The sequence below is a fragment of the Humulus lupulus genome, chromosome 2, assembly GCF_963169125.1.
Source record: "Humulus lupulus chromosome 2, drHumLupu1.1, whole genome shotgun sequence".
Classification (NCBI taxonomy): domain Eukaryota; kingdom Viridiplantae; phylum Streptophyta; class Magnoliopsida; order Rosales; family Cannabaceae; genus Humulus; species Humulus lupulus.
The window spans coordinates 131014424-131034175 of record NC_084794.1 but is presented as its reverse complement, the minus strand read 5'-3'; the positions used below and the strand labels follow the sequence as shown (position 1 = coordinate 131034175).

Here is a 19752-nt window from a genome sequence, read left to right as displayed (position 1 = left end):
AAAGCCAAAACAATGGGTGGTCCCAACACACACACACAAATTTAGGATCCATTAATTTATTAAATGGAATCTAGTCAAAGTAAAACACAACATACACATACCAATATATAACAGATGCCACAGACCTCACAAAGACCAAATAAAAGTCTTAAAAACTTTAACTGTGTTTTCATGTGCACACTGACCACAAAATGACTAATTAACACATTATAGTCAACCCACCAATACCAAAATGACCAAAAACACCTTTTTGTGTGTGTATAAATTACAATCTGTAGCATTTATATTTCGAAATACCTATACCCATCAGTTAGGTTCAAAAGTTAAAATGCCCACCCACCATAAATCATTCAAACACAAACCAAGAACCCACAGAAACAAGAAGAAAAAAAAAATCTTACCATAAAATGGAACCTCATTCACACTTTCATGGGATTTTGGGTATCCTTTCCTCTTTGCTAAAGATTTACGATTCCTCCCCATGTTTCTCCACCACACGATCAGGCCTGGTTGTAGCAAACTCAGGCGGAACTCCACCACAGATGCTCGACGTTTGGCTCGAATGTGGTGATTTCAAGCGGCACTTCCAGTCAGATCTCCTCCACACTTCCAGCCGAATCTTCATCTTAGAAAAATCACCAATATCACCTCCCTAAACTAATAGTTCAAATCTAAAAGTAAGCCCTAAAATCCCAATTGACCTGACCCCAAATTGAAATCCTTCTTTTTATTATTTACTTTCTTTTCTATTTTCATAATTCATTTGGGCTAAAATTAAATTGTCATGTCAGCGGGTTATAATATCCAACTCACACTTTAGAGTCTCACGTGTCATCCCAACTCATGTTAAAAAAATATCACTTCATCCTCCCATTACAAAAAATGAACGGAATTAGATGGAAATCCTAATTTACATGACTGTGAATAGATCGGGAGATTTTTTAATGGCCTGAAAAGATTGGGAGATTTTTTAATGACCTGAAAAGATCAGGGACAGGATAATACATATGTAATAGTTCGGCGTTAAAAAACCTAAATAGCCATTCTAATATAGACTCCAATCCACAATTTTAAGATCCATTAGTAAAAGCTGAATTTTGGGCATTTAAAAAAGAAAACAAAATGTATATATAAATCCAGCAACTAATCTAATCAGTATCTCCAAGTCAGTCGAGACAAACAGCCATAACTGAGGCTCAAACCCAAGCTCTTATCTATCCATCTCTCCCTCCTTTTCATTTCCTTTTCTTAAAATTCAAACACAGGTTTGTTTTGCTCTTACTCTACGCTCTTTTTTCCCTTATTTATTTTCACGTATTTCATTTGTTTGGTTGCCAAGAAAATTCCGGCAAAGATAATTTATTGTTATCATTTTTAATTTTTATTGTCCTGCTGAGCTATTACTGTCTCAAATGTCTTCGTTTTGTAAGAAGGAAATAAAAAAACTTAGAATTTAAGCTTTAAAGTAAGAGTTAGGTTTTATGTAGTTCAGTATTAAAACTATTTAGCTAATAATGGTAGCTTTGTACTGAATTGAAATTCTCTCTCTCACACACACATATATATATAAAAACTAATATTAATATGATATATGTGTTTTTTTTTCCTTGAATGTATTCAGGTCAATGTGGTATGCAATTTCCTGCCCAAATTCTTGGTTATCACATCCAAGAAGCCCTCACCGCCTTCAGTTTCTTCAAAAACGTTCACATATGCCAGCTAATATTCGCATGCGTGCTTCGTTGCCAAATCAATATACTGGTGCTAAAGTGGAGTACACGCCTTGGTTGATTGTTGGATTGGGAAACCCAGGGAATAAGTACTATGGGACTAGGCACAATGTAATTATATACATGTCTTAAAGATTTTTCTTGCTTTAGTTAACTACTTGTTCTTGCCTTGGTTGATGTGATATTTTGTATGATAGGTTGGTTATGAAATGATTGACACCCTTTCTAAAGCACAAGGCATTCCCATGAATACAATACAGTCAAAGGCCTTGGTTGGAATAGGTTAGTCTTTATCTTTTATTTGTTTATTTATTAATCTGTTTTTGGTGTTCTTTATGGTAGCTTTTGTTTTCTATTAATATGCTTATTTTTTATTTGATCCAGTACAGGTTCTATTGGAGAGGTACCAATTTTGTTGGTGAAGCCACAAGGGTACATGAATTTTAGTGGGGAATCGGTTCGTTCTAATCATATACTTAAGATTTTTGTTTGGCTTTATTGTTTAAAAAAATTTCATGATATTTTTGATTGGTTGGATTTTTCATGCTGTCGTTAAACGGTCACTAAATTGTTTTTAACATGTTATTGTGGTGTAAGATACAAGTACCCTTGTACTTGATGGCAAAAATTGTAATGCACGAAGGACTGTTCAATTCCTAGAGGCATGCAAATGGTCTCATATATGTGGTGTCTATATTTACCTTCTAATTCTTAGGGTACGGTGCGCATAATGTAATTTTAGAGTATATAATCAAGAAAGTAGACTTTATAAATTTTATCTGCTTCAAGAGCATTTATATGTAATGGAGGATGTGTGATTGAATAAGTTGAAAATGTGGATTTGCAACTTTTCTAAACACGAGCTAGTTACGTCTGGCATTGACATTTCCTTTTGTTGTTAAGGTTGGACCACTTGCTGCACACTATCAAGTACCTCTACGCCATATTTTATTGGTATGTCCTTTGTTTTATAAGTGTAGATTTATCAATATTTGGATGCTTTAGGTCATCAAGGTTATCTGCTACATACTTCTTTCCTGCTGATGTAGGCTTATGATGAGATGAGCTTACCAAATGGTATCCTCAGGGTTCAGCCAAAAGGAGGCCATGGCCATCACAATGGGTATGTTTGGATAACATTGATTCACAGTCTATTAAATATTCATCACTCACTTTGCTGCATTCTTGAAGATCTGATCATTGTCCTTCAATTCTTGAATCTCGTTATTATTGGATTAGTTAGTTGTATGGTGTAAACCTAATTCATTCTTTGGCAGATAGATTAAAAACAAGGACTTTGATGTTCTAAATGTTGTTTGCACTAGTAGAATTTTCAATTAAGAAACTAGTACATTCTGCAGATGTGAAAGTAGCACTTTTTTCAGGGAATATTGAAAACTTATATTGTTATATCAATATATCTTCCCCACAATTAGTAATAGACATGGGGCTTTAGACCAACCTAGGCAAGGAATTCCATGCCACATGCCCACATTTGCAGTGACTGTAATTGCAATTACCAAGAAATAGTTCAGACTTAAGAGGAAAATATACTTAAGTTGGTGCAAAATTAAGTATTACTTTGATGGTACTTGGGTTTCTGTCTATATGAAATATAGTCTCATATGGACAGACATGGTCACTTCATTTTTTGCTGACAATATGAGATGGTGGTTATGGATGAGGACGTCTGGAAGATTTTCAAGAGCAACTTGCAGAAATTTAACAACTAGGTGCATAAACCCAAAGACTATTAAATAATGTTTAAGGACTAAATTTGATGTTTAGATAACTTCTGTAGGTTCATGCATGTAATTTCTTAGGTTGCAAGGGAAGTACCTCATCAGGGCTGGAAATGGATATTTGAAAATAATCCAATTAATGGACTTTAAGTTGCAAAGACCATTAAAAGCTAATATGTCTGATCAACAAGGTATAGTGGTTGCTAGTGTGTCAGCGTGTAATTAAAACAAGAAATCTTTCATGTATATAGATAAAAACAATTGTTAACGAATATTAGTGGGTCAAGCAAAGGTTGATTTTGGAATCATGAAGACAATTTTATAAGGAATTTTGGTGACTAACCAAAAACTATTGAATTGTATAAACGGTAGTATAGATGCATAACTTAGACTAAATGCTCTTATACGTTGCTATTTTACAGCTTCAAGACAAGAAAGTTCTATTCTAGGCTTCTAACCATCTTAAATGGTGCGTGGGATCATATAGTTTAATATTATTAAGCCGGTATCCAGTAGTATCACATCCTCAAGTTTGATTCATTCAATTTAATAGAACGTTAAGCAAGTTTAGTTTCCTTCTTGCTGATTTCATTTCATAAATGCAAATTAATATGGCATCTTACTGTTTGTAATTGCTTACCTGAAATTTCCTTGTTGCAGAGTGAAAAGTGTAATGGGTCATTTGGATGGTTGCCGTGATTTTCCACGTTTATGTATAGGTTTGATTCTTGTCTACTAGCATTAGCATAGGGCAACTAAATTTATCACACAAAACGAACAGCTTTAAGGTTATCTTGCCTTTGCTGTCATTTAACGAAGAAATATAATTTTTTTTTGCAGGTATTGGAAATCCGCCAGGAAATATGGACATGAAGGCTTACCTTCTACAGAAGTTCAGTACTACAGAGAGACATCAGGTACATAATTGCTTAAACCAAATCATAGGATACTCCAGCCACACCCCAACCCTTAAGAAAACACACACACGAACACAAACACAATACCAAAGGAAGTTGGACCTCTACTCAATAATGTGTAAAACCATGCCAGTTGAAGTCTTTTGCAGTTTTATGTTTAAAACCCTTGCATAATAGGTATCAATCGTGTATGGTTAAAAATTGATATTGCTTCTGCTTATTGGTTTTTCAAAACTCCAAGTGATTTTATTTTGTATGGTGCATCTGGAAAGCAAGCAGTTTATTTCTTCCATTGGTATCTTGCACTATAGCTTCCTCAAAACAGAGTATAGGCGTGTCTTGGCATGATTCCTGGTCATTTTTCAGCTTTAAATCTTTGGTATTTGCTTCTGGACAGATTGATGAAGCACTCAAACAAGGGGTTGAGGCTGTGAGGTCCCTGCTGCTCAATGGATTTAGCAAATCCATCACTCGATTTAATCTGGGGCAGAAATACAAGTATCACAAAGTAGAACTTTGAACCCAGGCAGAAATTCAAGTATCACATAGTAGAACTTTGAACCCAGAAAAGGAAAGAATTTTTTTTGGAAAAAGTATATGAATGACCAGGCGATTATGTAGATTCTTAACAAAGTTAGAATTTGACGAATATATATAGCCTAAATACATTTCTTAACTGAAAGTTCTTTTTATGTTTTTCTTTATGCCCCTATTTACATCTCCATTATCAAATGCTGTCAACCATTGATACATAGGCTAGTGTTGGTAGAAGGCCTTGTTTGATAGGATTCTTCCTTTTTACGTATGATGAAGTCCCACTCCCACCTAATGGTAAATTTTGAGAAATTATGCTATGGATCTTCACTTTTCCAATTGCCTCAACTTTTCTAAAGAAAAAAAAGTATAGCTTTTGTCATGCCCTTTTTATTTCACGCGACTAGCAAAAGCCCTGATATTTTCATCATTTCTTTTAAGCATTGTCTTTTTTTTTTTTTTTTTTTGTAACTTCTTTTTCTTCAAAAACTACTCGTGTAATACCTACTAATTCCTATAATTGTTTCGGTAATTAATAATGGATGATAATATTCAAATTTTCAACTTCTTGATACTGGAACCCGACGAAGCAACGAACGAACGACTGATTCAGTGATTCCCCTATTTTGACTCTCAATTACAACTATTTGGTCATTTGCAGCTTTGCTTATCCATCCATCTAAGTGGAAACAAATAATAAAAAAAGGAAAAATAAGTAGACGAGGCCGAATTCGTACCTGTAGTCAACAACACAACAAATAACGACTCCAAATGGCCGACTTTGAAGCCATTACCATTTTTTTCTTTTCAAAATTAGAATATGAAAACTTAAATAAAACAACATTAATACTAATATGCTTCTTGTCTTGGCTTATAAATTTGTATTGGCTCAAAGAAACATTTTGCATTTGCTTGCACCTCCTTAAATGAGATCCTTTCAAGTCAAATAGCAATCATAATCTTTTTTTCCAAATCGGACGGTTGATAAGAATCCAAAGTTGATCCTTAATCTTTTGGGTTTTCAATGGGACCCACGTCAGAATAGAACGTTGGGGGAGAAAGAAAAAGCAGAAATAAATTAAACCAAAGCTAAAGGGTCTTTTTCTTCCACTATTCTCTCTCATTTTTTTAGACCGTTACAATCCGAAATCTTTTAATAATTTCAAAGTGGAGAAAAGCTGAACCAGAAACTAACTACAGAAACAATTAATAATCTCAATCAAAGCCAAAGCTCTGCAATCAATACTGAAAACGGAGCCCGACCTCGAATTCCTCAACAATGGCAGAGACCAACGGCTCTTTACTACGAACCACCCACCATCATCTTCATACAGACCCTGCTCCTCTTCATTCTCTTCTCCATTCTCTCGACCCCATCTCTCTCATCCTCTCTCAGAATTCCTATTCAGAACAGCCCGTTCCATTGAAGCTCACGACAGAGAGCTACATCATGGAGAGAGGACCACGATACACAGCCTACGCAGAGCTCAGGGAATCGAGGCTCAGAATGAAGAACGCGAGGCCACCCCAGCAAGAACTCGACGAGCCAGAATTCAAACTCACCCCACAGAAGAAACAAGTCAGGTTTCAGACTAGTTTGACCAGTGGCCGAAAAGGGTCCTCTGTTGTCGCTCAATCAGTGCCGGACTTCTCTGCCGTGCTGAGGAAAGAGAACCGGAAGCCATCGAATCTTCCGCCGACGATGGAAATGACTCCTCCGGGGAAGACTTGGTCGAAGGTTGGCAGCAAGGTTTTGGCGAATTCGAGAGGGAGTAAGTCAGCGAATGGTGGGGATAAGAAGAGTTTAATGGCGAGAAAGAGCTATGCAAGTCTTGAGGAGTTGAAGGGGCTTTCTTCGGCGGCGTCTAATGCCATCAATGGCGAGAACAGAGCTATTCACAGAGGTGGAAGACAGACTGTTTTGGCGTATAGAGCGTTTTAATTATCATTTTGTCATTTGAGTTGTGGTTTGATTCTTCTTCATTCAACTTGTTTCTTTTTCTTGTTCTTTTTTTTTTTTTTTTGGTTATTTCATTTTTTGATCATGTTTGATTACCACTATTGTTGTGTAAAAAAAAGCATTGGGAGATCTCAGTTTTTGGATATTAAAAATAGTAAGGAAAGAGATGATTGGATTTACTATTGTTGTGTAAAAAAAAGCATTGGGAGATGTTGCAACTTGAGTTAGTTACTCAGCATTATTAATCTGTCTCTTCATTCATTTTTAAACGCTAAACTGCATTAAACTGCATTTAATACGGTAACACACAGCATTGAAACAAAAGAATTTGTCATCGGGCTTGGATAACTGCAACATAGAGCTATACAACAAAGTCATTTAATTTAGATACCGGTTCATCTGAACAATTCCCTAATTTGTACAAAAAATCTATCGAACTCCAAAGCTTTTGTGCAAGTTCTAATAATTTAAACAAAAATAAACGAGATAACCAGATTTAACAACCTAGTCTGGTGAGTTCATTCACAGTTTCATCAACTAAATCTTGAAAAATGTAGCCACAAACTTCATCGCCATCCTCAAAAGCTTCGATATCAAAATCTGTCCATTTCCCTAGAGCATGACTCATTTCCCATTCTATAATCTCGTCGGGAAGCATCCCAGCCAAAGATGTCCATTTGTTCATCTCCTTTTCAAGGTCTCCAATTATCATCTCCCGGTTCATGCATGAAGCAAATCTCGTCCATGCTTTGAGTTTTGAGTTAGTGTATTGTCCATACTTGGAATCTAAACATTCTATCAGACAGTCAAAAAGCAATTCTCTATATTGGTTTTCCGTTTTGTTGACATCCGTACCGGTAAAGATATTGATATTTGTCCAGGCAGCATTGGCAACCTTTTCCAGATCAAGAAGTACGGGGCCAATGAACAGACCTTCTGTTCCATCTAGGCAATACAATGTCACATTTCCAAACAATAATCCAGCATTCACAATAACATCCTTCGCATGAGCCAGCTTGGTTTCTGTCAATCTTCCCCCATCAAAATTGATGCTGTCTAATATTCGAGAAACATTGCTGACAAGGGCTGTCATCCTCTCGCAACCAGTTCTCTCTTTTCGTAACGAGGTAGCAGAATCAGAGAGATCAGAATCTTGTCCCAAGCAATGCAATTGATCGCTGGAGCAGTCCATAGAGTCCGAGAACAGCATATGTCCTGGAATTAGCATAAAACAATGAACAAGTCTTAGACAGGCACAAAATCTATTCGCATGTGTAGAAAACCTAATGCACCAAATGAAGAAAATCGGTTCCTTTTCTATTATGTAATGTAATTCTATGTACCTGAGCTTTCATCCAGACTGCTACAAGAGAAAGAGGCCTCTAGAACAGATCCTGGGCTCAAATGATCAGCCACGTGAGAAGACCCTTCCTGCTTTATTTGAGCCTGAAAATAGCAACAAAGACATTCTTCTAATCAGAAAACAGTACGCAATAGCACTTAATTCTTTCAGAGAGAACAACTTGGAAAAGTATCTCGATGAACTACACTAGATATTGGCATTTGACCCTAACCTGCAGAGAGAAAAATATGGATAAAAGAACTTAACTCAATGGAAATATAAAATTGTGCTTTAACCACTGACACACGTACTTTAGCTGTTTACAATACAGGACAGGAGAAACATTTAACCATATAACATACAAGAAAAGTTTTACCATCGCCAGTTGCAATGAATATGACACAGGTGAAATCTTGTACACCAGTTTTTTGGACCAATTGCCTTCTGCATTCTATCTAGAGCCAATATGTGATAATTTAGTAAATTTAAAATTGACCATTAAAACATATTTGCATCATTTCTCAATTGCCATGTAATTATTACTGCTTCCTTTATCATTTATTTTCCCATTCTACACATTTTCACTTACTTTCATACTGTCAATAAGACATGGCTTGTTTTCATTTATATTCTGAAACATTGTCACTCACTCTTTAACTCTTAACCCCTCTTTTTTATCCTGGATAGTGGATATTTACTCTAATGTCGCCTATATGCATTTTTGTAAATAAAGTTACATTTCTACCACAGCTAAAAAGTATTGCAGTTTTCCTTCAATATAGCCAGAGACAATCATATAAATTCAATAAATTGAATTGGCATCTCAGGTTATCGAGTACACAAACGTACTGTTAAGGCGAATTCCTAGTGACAAATCATACAATAAAACAGATATCTAATTAGAAAACAATTATCTACAGTTAATTTTCCTACAGGTTATCTTGTAAGATACATTTATCAAATTGTATCATCCAAAGTCCCCAAAACAGAAACATTGTTCTCTCCATATTTGCTTTACTAGTTCAAGCAAATGATTTGGGTCTAGACTCTAGACATGCAAGTAGAGTTTACCAACTAATATGCAAACCAAATATATATACAACTACAGCAAAAATAATTGAGAATGGCCCATCTTGAGGAGATAGAACTTCAATTTAGAAATTACTGTGCAAATAAAAGATGGCTTACAGTGGATGGAGATGCTATATCTGGCCGCTCTGCCATTAAAGCAGATATTAGCTCCTTAAGAATCATGGCAATCGACCTCTTAGGTGGACCACCTACTGCTAATTCCTCATCTTCTTGACTAGTCAGTTCCTTCAATTTTTGTTCCAGAAGGGCAGCTATAGAATCTCCTTTTAAAGACGATGGATTTTGAAAAGATTCCTCTACCTCATCATTAATGGTCTTCCCATCCAATTCCAAAGACCTTCCAGGCTTTTGCCTTATGGGGGAATTAAAGGTGAAAGAAACAACATTATTGTTAATACTTTTAGCAGCTCCATTACCTTCTCTCGGATCAACTAATCTACTTCTACCACAGTTTCGGTTCATTGGATGAGCATTCAATCCCAACCCTTCACCTGTTGATGAATCACACTGAATTGTCCTCAATTTCGTAGTAGTTGAACTAACAAAGTCCCTACTTTCAACTTGACTATTAAAGTTAATTGTCCTTCTTTTCCGTGCTGAGCCTCTTAATAGAGATATATTACCTTCCTCTTGCCCATTAAAAGCTTTCCTCTCTGGAACAAACTTGTCACTCTCTTCTTTTGGAGTCACCCTTGGTCTGGCACGACCACTCATGCTTCGGTTCAAGGCAACAAAATCTTTGGTACCTCTCACAGAATTTGCGGCTGATGACACTTTTCTAGTATCCAAATTGTTTAGTTTTGACCTTGGTGGAATTCTATCCCTGCCTAAAGGCATCTGCTCCTGTATTCGAACACGGTGCTTCAAGTCAAAAGAAGATGATTCATCTCTCCGAAAATTACAAGGTTGGCTCATTGACTGCCATGAAGCTTGACCTTCACGAAGCAAAGACTTTCTTTCAGTTATGGGTCTATTATTGGATTGGGCGTTTTCTATTTCTTCATTCTTTTGAGACACGAGGTTGTCCCAACTTCTATGAAAAACTGCATCATTATTTTGCCCAAATGAGGAAACAGGTAACCTTGGTTTGCTTCTTCCTGTTTCTTCAGGAAGTGATCCATTGGCGAAACTCGAACCAAATGATGCAAAATCCGGTGAAACTTCATCCACATTCGGCCTGCAGTTAATAACATCAAGCAAATTACCACAATTTTTACAAGAACTCTGCCCCATCAAAGACTTAGACACATTGCCACTAAAACAAGATGGTTTAGGTCGCTCCTCTGATTCAACCATCGCTCTCTCCATAACAGTCTCGTTATTAGGAGGATAATGAACTGATCTTGTATATGTAATACACTTTGCTTTGCTGGAAGTCTGCAACCCTGGTTCCAAAATCTTAGTAGCAGCATCAAACAGCCGAGAGGTCCGAGAAACATTCTTTCCAGAAGGAATCCTGGGGCTCTTAACCGGAGACACAAACTTAGGGTGGTGATTATGCTTTCTTGAACGTGATAAAACACTCTTGATTTGAAGTGCGTCAGCTCCAAACCTAGTGATTGCTTTTCTCTCAAACTGCCCTGTTTTCTGAAGCTTCTGAGGCCGAGATTCAACCTGCTTTATGCTTCCTCTCTCCAAATCCATACCCTCTTTACCACACCCACCAGAAAAACCATTCACAAATTTATTCACCTCACTATCACAAGCATCAGATAAGGAAGCCTTCTTGGGCTTCTCACGAATAGCAGGCATGGACTCTAGACCCATAAGTCTAGCAACCAAACCCGGAGACCGGGTTTCATGCTTATGCTCTGAATCAACACTACGAGCCCCCTGTTTCTTCATGTTAGGGAAGCCTCCCTTGTTTTCATCAGCAATCTGTTGTTCCAACAACCATGATTATCAAATAAATAAACGAAAAACACTAAACAAAACGAAGAGAAATATCCATTAATGCATACCAAGTGAAGCTTAGGCATCCTTTCATCGCCTTTAAACTTGTTAGAAGCCTGCTTTGAACGAACTGGTGCGGTACATCAAAACAATAAAGCAAAAGTCAAAACCTTTGTTTTGTTCATATAATGTGTATCTATTGTGTTTAAGATATATACATATTTATATGTATATTTATATATATATATATATAGAGAGAGAGAGAGAGCAACATTGTGGTTGGTTTTCATGAGCGAATAGGACTAACCAGGGGGAAGCAATTTCTTGGAGAAAAGCTTCTTCTTGGCGAGCCTTCGGTTCCAATCAAAGAGCTGGAAGAAAATGCCAACACAGCCACCGGTTCTATGAGTCGTCTTCTTCTCTGTAATTGCCAAAGACGACGTCGTTGTCGTCGACGTCGTTGCCTTCACTAAATTATCATTCATTTCGCCAAAACTGCCCAGAGAAGCCCACACCTTGGAAATAATAAAACCTGTAGAAACCTTTCAAAGCCAAAACTCTCTCTCGCCTTTCTAACCCAAAATCTCCATGAAGTCCTACTAAACTAGCTCCACATCTATGAAACCCAGTTCAGCATGGTCGAAATACGACACACATAACCCATATTTCAGTCAAACTGTACACACATTTCTCTAAAAACATATCACCAAAAAGTACACAGGAGTGTCGTCCAATATCCAAAAGTAAGAAGAATCCGAGAAAATTAAAAAAAATGGTACAAGAAAACATGAAAGACCGTACAATACTACTGTTGGGTAAATGGAACAACTGAAGAAACCAAAAGAAAAAAGATAGCCATAACCAAGCAGAGCGGCAGCTCAGAGCTCTCTCTCTTTCTCTCACTCTCTTTGCTACAGCCGAAAGCTACTCCTCAGTCGATGGCTCTGCCAAAATGACGACGCGCAGACCGACTACGACATCTGCACAAGCAAAAACAAATCCTATTGGCTACAAAATAATACAATGAGAAAAATCCAAAAATAAAAGCTGGAGTGGGTCTGAACTCTGAGCGAAAATTGGAGAATGGGATTATGATTAAGAAATCGAATCCGGAATCATGAAAAGCTCTGAAGGGTCATAGAACCAAAAGACTTGACGTATGAATATTATCGCGGATACCTAGAGATTGTTCCAATGCAGCTTGAGGTCGAAGAAGAGGATGACACTCTATCTAACTATCCGTCTCTCTCTCTCTCCTCTGCCATGCCCGACCTCAAAAGCTTCACTCTTTCTTTGTAGCCTTACTGTTTGTATCGCTCTCTATGAAAGAGCCTACTCAATCAGTGAGACTGTTAGGGTGTCAGGGATGCGTAGGATAAGAAGGCAAATTTGTCATCTTTCCCCTATTTTAATTTGTCTCTACCTCACGCGCGCAATATTTGAAAAAGCTAGTCAAACCTAAAAGAAGAGTGCGTGCGCAACTAATGTTATTAATCTATTTAATTAGTTGATTTTTGTTTGAGCAAACATAAAGTAATGAGTATAATTAATTTTGGCATTTGGATTAAAAACAACAGTTAATAACATTGGTGAGTTGGCAAAAAAATCTTTTAGCGAATAGGGACAAAATTGGAAAGTAATAATAGAGAGTCCGTGCAGTGGGTGGATGATGACGTGTCGTTGGTCTCGTACTGTAGGAGCGTGTTTTTTCAACTTTCGAATATCGAAGCTTTAACTCTCACTCGCTCAGACTATTCTATTCTTTGCAACACGCCTTTTTAAGTGGCTAGCTATTGACAATTTTCCTTATTTTGGTATTTCTTCCTCTTTTCGGAAAATAATAAATAGACAAAACAAGTTGTAATATATCAAATGAAAAAAAAATGATTTTAAACATATTTTGGGATGGCATTTAGAAAATTTATATTTTAATTTTTTTTTATGGGCGTGTATATTATATTTATAGTAAATATTTTATTAAATTTTGAAAAATTTTAAATAATTTACTGTATTCAAATTAGAGTTTAAATAATTAATTATATATGTGACTAAATTTTTTTTATATGCATATAAAATAGTTTATTTGAACTTTGATTTAGACATTATAAATTATTCCAAATTTTTTAAATATTAATACTATAACTATAATATACGATGTCGTAAAAAATAATTGAATTATAATCTTTCCAAACACTATAAATATAAAATGATGTGGCATTTTTACTATATAATTATCGAATGCTTTTAAACCCTACTATAATTATCCAATAATTTTTAAAAAAAATGTCTCACAAATAGGAAATGGACTTTCGGTGTTCGGAACTTAATGATTTTGGTCATAACCTGTCTTATTTAATTAGTAATATTAGAAATTATTAACTAACTAAATCCAAATAACATAAGTCATACCAAATTTAAAACTTTTTTAAATTAATAATTAAGTTTTGATACCCATTTTTTATATAAATAATTCATAATTTATAATAATAAATTTAACATATCTTAAATAACATGAATAAATATCGTAATTAGTTTATTCAACACAATTCATGAGCAATCATAGATTATAAGTAGCAATAAAAACAACACAAGTAGCCTATCAGTCCATTATTGTGTATTTAAAATCAATATAACGTTAGCGTATTGATCAATAATATTGTAACGTTCTGAGTAATCAAGATCGTCACACTGTGTATTTAAAATAGCGCAAGACTTGTCAATCAAGTTGTTTGAACATAAACGTATTTCTAAAGTCAACTAACATATTATAATTAAAAGATTTTCATCATAAAATGGTTGACTTTCATTAAAATAAGAGTTTAATACACAGAATTCCAAAAATAATGTTTACAAGGCGATTGCAACTCTCAAAAGTAATTACAATTGCCGTCAGCCTAAATGGCAAAATACAATTTTAACTCTAGTCTCTGTAAATCCCTTGGTCATGGCGATCGAGCAACTGCCGATGTACACACCGCCCCCAAAGCTTTCCAATTCATGGCTGGTCCAGCTTTCCCTTGCCTTTACCTGCACCACGTAGCACTCGTGAGCTAAGGCTCAGTAAGAAAACTAAATTCAACAAGCATAAGTAACAACAGAATGCATTGTAAACTAAGATCAACCAGTTCAATCAACAGCAGAATACAAGCGATAAGTTAGGCAACAGTAAACAGGTTATTCCAAACATACAATTCAATCTTAATACAATCAGTTAGGTGTCAGCGCCCTTAGTCCGAGCCCTTTAGTTATTTAGCTGATCCCGGCTCGCTTAGGCAGAGCTGCGTTCAGTACGCTTAACCTCAGCCCCAGCTCCCTTAGGCCGGACTTTCACATCAACCATAGCAGATATACAGGTTGCGAAAACGCAATCGAAAGCAACATGAGCTAACTTGCCTATCCAGATATTTCCAATCACAAATACATTTATAATTTCACATATGTTCATTTGCAAGGAATCTCAGCCCCATTCACAACTTGGGTGCAATTTTCTTACCTCGAGCCTTGAGTGAAGGATGTAGAGCGTTCCCGAGCACGATCATCAACCCCAAGCCTTAGCAGTATAACCTAGTCACTGCGCAATAATGGATAACCATCAAGACCATAAACCAATTAATCGCCTAAGAATATTATACTAGCCCCCAGGGCCTCGAATTCTACTAAACCGAGTAGTAGGATCCTTCTTGAGCACTTAGGTTTGAGTTCCTGAGCCTAAAAACTTAACTTGGCTATTTCATGTCAATTAGTGTCGCGGCTTGCCCCCTAGGGTCGCGGCATGCCACAAGTCAAAGAGCCCCGAGGCTCTCTTCTGAAGACGTGGACCGTGGCGCGCCTCTACCTGCGCTACAGCACCTGACCAAAATTTCAGAGGTTCCCAGCCTCTTCGCACACACGGGCCGCGGCACCTGAAGAACAAGGTCGCGGCTCGAGCCCAAAAACATGCATATTTCAGTACGTTTTTCCTCAGCCTAACTCATCAAAACCCACACATAGCATGCATCAAAACCAAAAATTGAACTACTAAACCTTAATAGTCTACTTAGAGCAGCACAACTTCCTAAAACTCTAACCAAAATCCCCCTAAGAACCCAGAATTCATCAAACCCCTTTGAAACTTAAAAGCTTACAAACACCTAGACTAGTAGCAAAGTTCTACCATTAATTCACAGCTATAACCTTACCTTGATGAAGACTCTGCCCCTAAGTTGCACCTCAACAAGTCCTAGCTTTAATTCTTAAGTCCCCAAGCTTAAATCCCTAAGCCTTATCTTCCAAAGCTCCAAAGTTCTCAAGGCACAAGAAAGGGAGAGAGAAAACGTGAATGTGTGTGTGTGAGAGAGAGAGAGAGAGTGTTGAGTGATGTTCTAGTATGGTTTGATTATTCCTAAAGCTTATCCTACCATATCCCTTAATCAAAAAGACCAAAATGCCCCTACTATTAACTCAGCCCTTTTATTGCCCATAAGGGCAAAACGATCATTTGCCTCATTTCCTGATAATTCCTCGCGTCGTCCTACGAATTTGCAATTAATCCCGACATGTCCAACTAATCACCAAATACTTACCAGTTACTCGATAAATCCCACATATACGTTAAACTTCCAAAAATACCCCTAGGCTCACCCTGAGCTGGGTATTAAACCCTGTTGTGACTACTCTGCTAATCCGCTCACTAGGATCACCTCGAGCCGAATGCTACGAATATATCCACATAATAATGTGGTTCCAATCATTTAACACATATAATCACATTTATACCATCAATAGGTCAAAATTACAAATATGCCCTTATTAACAAGAACGGGCCCACATGTATATTTAATACTCATAAACATGCACTTATATTCATATTATCATATAAATCATGCATGGCACATAGTCACACATTTAATCAAGTAATCACACACATATATCCAATTATGTCTTCTAGGCACGCTTATCGATGCACTAAGCCTTATTAGCATTTTTGGGACGTTACAAATATATTTTTTTAAATATTAATTTATATATATTTTCTATACTAGATACAAGCAACGTGCAATGGACACACGTTTGCTTGGTTTTATTTATAGAATTTATTAATTATTTTTATTAAATTTGTATCATTGTCACATATGTTGGTATTAAATATGAAAATCAAAATACGCAGCTGTACGCCCTGATTTTCCCACGGGCTGATTAGCGAGCTGAGCTGCGGCCTAATCATAGTTATCTCGTGGACATCCCCAAAACCGGAGCTGCCATCATAAGATCGTACCTCCTTAGCTCGAGGTAACCCCAGGGTTCACCAAGATCGCCTGAGAACTGAGTCCGGACTCTGAAGGCCGAAGGTCGAGTTAAGTATCCAGCTCGTGGTACGAGCTAAAGTTGGAGGCTATGACCCTTTGTAAAGTCAACACACACAAGGTAAATGTGCATATATCAGACATCACGTGTCTGATATGCCCCTGACTTTTTGGACACGCAGCAGGAACGTGCGTATTCAGACACCCACGACTAGGTTGGGCCGTGCGGCCCATTATCTCCTTACCTATTGATTTGACCACACTTATGTGTCAGGTTTAGGAATTAATCATGAATGTCACAGAGTTGATACGATAGGTAAGAAGGTCACGGGATGACCTTCTTACCAACTCCCAGGTGCCTTCTCCTATAAATATGGAGACCCTAGGAGTAAATAGGGGTTGGATTCTCTCTTGTAAGAAATACCCTGTAATCAAATATCCAGTATATATCAATAATACTGACTAGTGGAGTAGAAGGATTTTAACCTTTGAACCACTTAAAAAACGTGTCTTGAGTCACCTTTTCATTTCTAAGATCATATATCTGTTTCGGTTCAACATTAGCACTAATCCATTTCTCTTCTTTTCTTAATTACCTGTTGGCGAAAAACAGCATCAACAGCAGCGGAATAATATTTTTTAAAAAATTATTAATACCAATTAGAATCATACATATATAAATATATTAAATCACATACAAATAGATAAAAGATTACATGTTGAAGCTTATCAAGTGTCCTTGAATCTTTTTTTATAAATCAACGATCTTCCTATCCTATTCTGAAAGCTCACACCTTAGCCTTCCAAGTCAATCCTCAAACACACAAGGACGTGTGTGGGCACTTAGGATTCAAATGTTGATTTAGAACTCTCTAGATGTACTAAGTACATGAGATCTAGAGAGATTTGAGAAAAGTGAGACTATAGAAATTTCTAGAATTCCAGGTTTTAAAAATTCTATCGTTTTCTTGAGAGAGAGTCTAACAGTCAAAACAACATCATAAAACTTATACTGAAAGATAATTAACTAATTTAATTAATCTTTATTTTATTTAAAATAAAATTGATCAGTTGCAAATTATTTAATTATTTAATTTAAATCATATTTTAAAATAATAATTAAATAAATAAATTATTTGAAATTCAAAATTCAAATCTCAGGGATAGAAAATATTCCTGGGTGGCACCACTCAGTCTCACTGTACAATAAAATGGGTGGCGTGAGCACATTAGGAATTTCCCTAATTTTCTCATTTGTTTGTTTAATTAAGAGTTTATACCTTTTTGGACCATGTGTTTTGTCCAATTACCTGTTTGGACCCTGTGTTTTGGCAAATGACTTTTTGGACCCTGTGTTTTGACAAATGACTTTTGGGATCCTGTGTGTTTGTAAAATGGTTCAAATAGAACCCTAAACTCGATTTTGGTCAAAGTTTTCTAAGCTAAAATTACAAATAATTCACCAAACTAACAATTTAAAACAAAAATGAAATCATGTTGCCTAACAACTGTGTTATTATATTCAATTTATATTTCATCAAAATTGGGTTTAAGGGTCTATTTAAACCATTTTACAAAACACAGGATCCAAAAATAAATTTATCAAAACACAGGATCCAAATAGGTAATGGGACAAAACACAGGGTCCAAAAATGTATAAACTCAATATATCATTTAATTAATATTTAAGACAATATATTTATCCCAAAATAAATATCAATTAATTCAAAATTAATTTTATATTAAAATATCAGTTTTTAAATAAATAAATATCTCATTATAAATATCTTATAATAAGAAAATTATTAATCTCTCTATATTAATCCAAACATGATTAATATTTATTTTAACATATAGTTTTTCAAAATAAAAACTATATAATAAATTAATTCACAATTAATCAATTGCCCATAATTATTTCTTTGCCTCGAAAAATGAATTCATTTGCAATTAAGTCATTCTCTCTACAAATCTTCCTTATAATTGTTGGGGTTTTATGCCCTAATTAAAACTAAAATTCTTTGTAATCTCATTTTATTATCAATAAGAGAACATAAATCATTTTTTGACTTGGTCAATCACTTTGCTCACATGTTTTATTTTCATAATTATTTGTTTAATATAAACTTCTATTAAATCCTGAGCATATAGCTAATCATATTTATAGTGACGTAATCACAATGGAATATAAATATAATTATATGTTCAAAATAAGCTAGTCCTAAGATTAGTCAGTGCACATGATTTACACTGACTTGTCATTCTACGATATGCTCTACTTACACATTGTGGTGTTATGTTCTTTCCATAATATTAGCAAAATAGATAAGATCGGATGTATTTGTTACATCGGACAGGACCGATATTGACAATTGATAAGATAAGAACATACCGTTATTATCTATTCTAGTCATAACATATAGTTGACCATAGGTCAACTCAATCTCAATTCTGAGTGGTTAGTATTCTAACTTATTGTATTATTTGAGTTCTTTGACTTGTTCGTTACCAACTTACCCTACGGACTAGCCCATACTTACATCTTGGGAACTCGGTAGTATAATTGAGTGGGAGTGTTAATCATGGATATGAACATTTATAGCTTCTGGTGAAGAAGTGAAACGATGGTTTCCTTTTAGTTTGGTTCAAGGTGGTTAATGATAGAGATCTCATTTCAGTAATTAAATTAGTTTACTGAAATATCATTTACAAGGAACTAAGTGTTTTAAGGATAAAATACAATGGGGGTAAAACAGTATTTTAGTCCTATCTCATTGTAGACCATCTATAGAAGATTGAGTGACAATTATGGTTGTAACAATGGATAATTAATAGTGTATCTATATTTGTTATAGAACATTCTATGAATTCAAGAGTGCAATTCCGAGTCTATAGTGGAGTCACGATGAATTAATAAGTTAGTAAATTTATTTGTTAGATTTATGATAACTTATTGGAGCTTGATTTCATAGGCCCATGGTCCCCATTGTACCTTGGATAAAATTATCTAGATAGTCTCAATTAATTGATTTAATTATCAATTAGAATTATCAAAGTTGATTAGGTCATTTTTGGATAGTTTCACAGAGTTATGTATTTTTTAGAAGAAAAGAGAAATTAGGGAAAATTTATTAATTAAGATAAATTGGTATCTAAATTAATAAATAAGTTTAAATCAATATTCAAATTATAAATAATTAATTTTATAAAGGATTTAAATAATTATTTAATTAATTAAATCAATAGAAAATAATACAGGC

The 19752-nt window shown here is 35.4% G+C and overlaps 3 protein-coding genes across 5 annotated transcripts; 2 read left to right on the top strand and 1 right to left on the bottom strand.

Moving 5' to 3' along the window:
- Positions 1-1114: 1114 nt before the first annotated feature.
- On the top strand, positions 1115-5065 carry LOC133818509 (chloroplastic group IIB intron splicing facilitator CRS2-A, chloroplastic-like). Of its 2 annotated transcripts, XM_062251412.1 has the most exons (9): positions 1116-1265; positions 1622-1841; positions 1928-2012; positions 2120-2187; positions 2634-2684; positions 2780-2853; positions 4133-4191; positions 4313-4389; positions 4787-5065. In XM_062251412.1, the coding sequence occupies exons 2-9, from the start codon at positions 1626-1628 to the stop codon at positions 4907-4909; spliced, it is 753 nt and encodes a 250-aa protein (XP_062107396.1). In that variant the 5' UTR covers positions 1116-1265; positions 1622-1625; the 3' UTR covers positions 4910-5065. The 2 variants fall into 2 exon arrangements, with proteins under 2 accessions (XP_062107397.1, XP_062107396.1); XM_062251413.1 differs by lacking the exon at positions 4133-4191 and having other exon boundaries at positions 1115-1265.
- Positions 5066-5818: 753 nt separating this feature from the next.
- On the top strand, positions 5819-7062 carry LOC133818510 (uncharacterized). Its single transcript, XM_062251414.1, has one exon. It carries the CDS (start codon positions 6203-6205, stop codon positions 6863-6865), a length of 663 nt encoding a protein of 220 aa, XP_062107398.1. The 5' UTR covers positions 5819-6202; the 3' UTR covers positions 6866-7062.
- Positions 7063-7196: 134 nt separating this feature from the next.
- On the bottom strand, positions 7197-12550 carry LOC133818508 (uncharacterized). Of its 2 annotated transcripts, none has more exons than XM_062251410.1 (6): positions 12390-12550; positions 11518-12190; positions 11279-11340; positions 9414-11195; positions 8227-8329; positions 7197-8098 (listed from the first exon to the last, which is right to left on the bottom strand). In XM_062251410.1, exons 2-6 carry the CDS (start codon positions 11693-11695, stop codon positions 7380-7382), a joined length of 2844 nt encoding a protein of 947 aa, XP_062107394.1. In that variant the 5' UTR covers positions 11696-12190; positions 12390-12550; the 3' UTR covers positions 7197-7379. The 2 variants fall into 2 exon arrangements, with proteins under 2 accessions (XP_062107394.1, XP_062107395.1); XM_062251411.1 differs by lacking the exon at positions 12390-12550 and adding an exon at positions 12275-12378.
- Positions 12551-19752: the final 7202 nt, after the last annotated feature.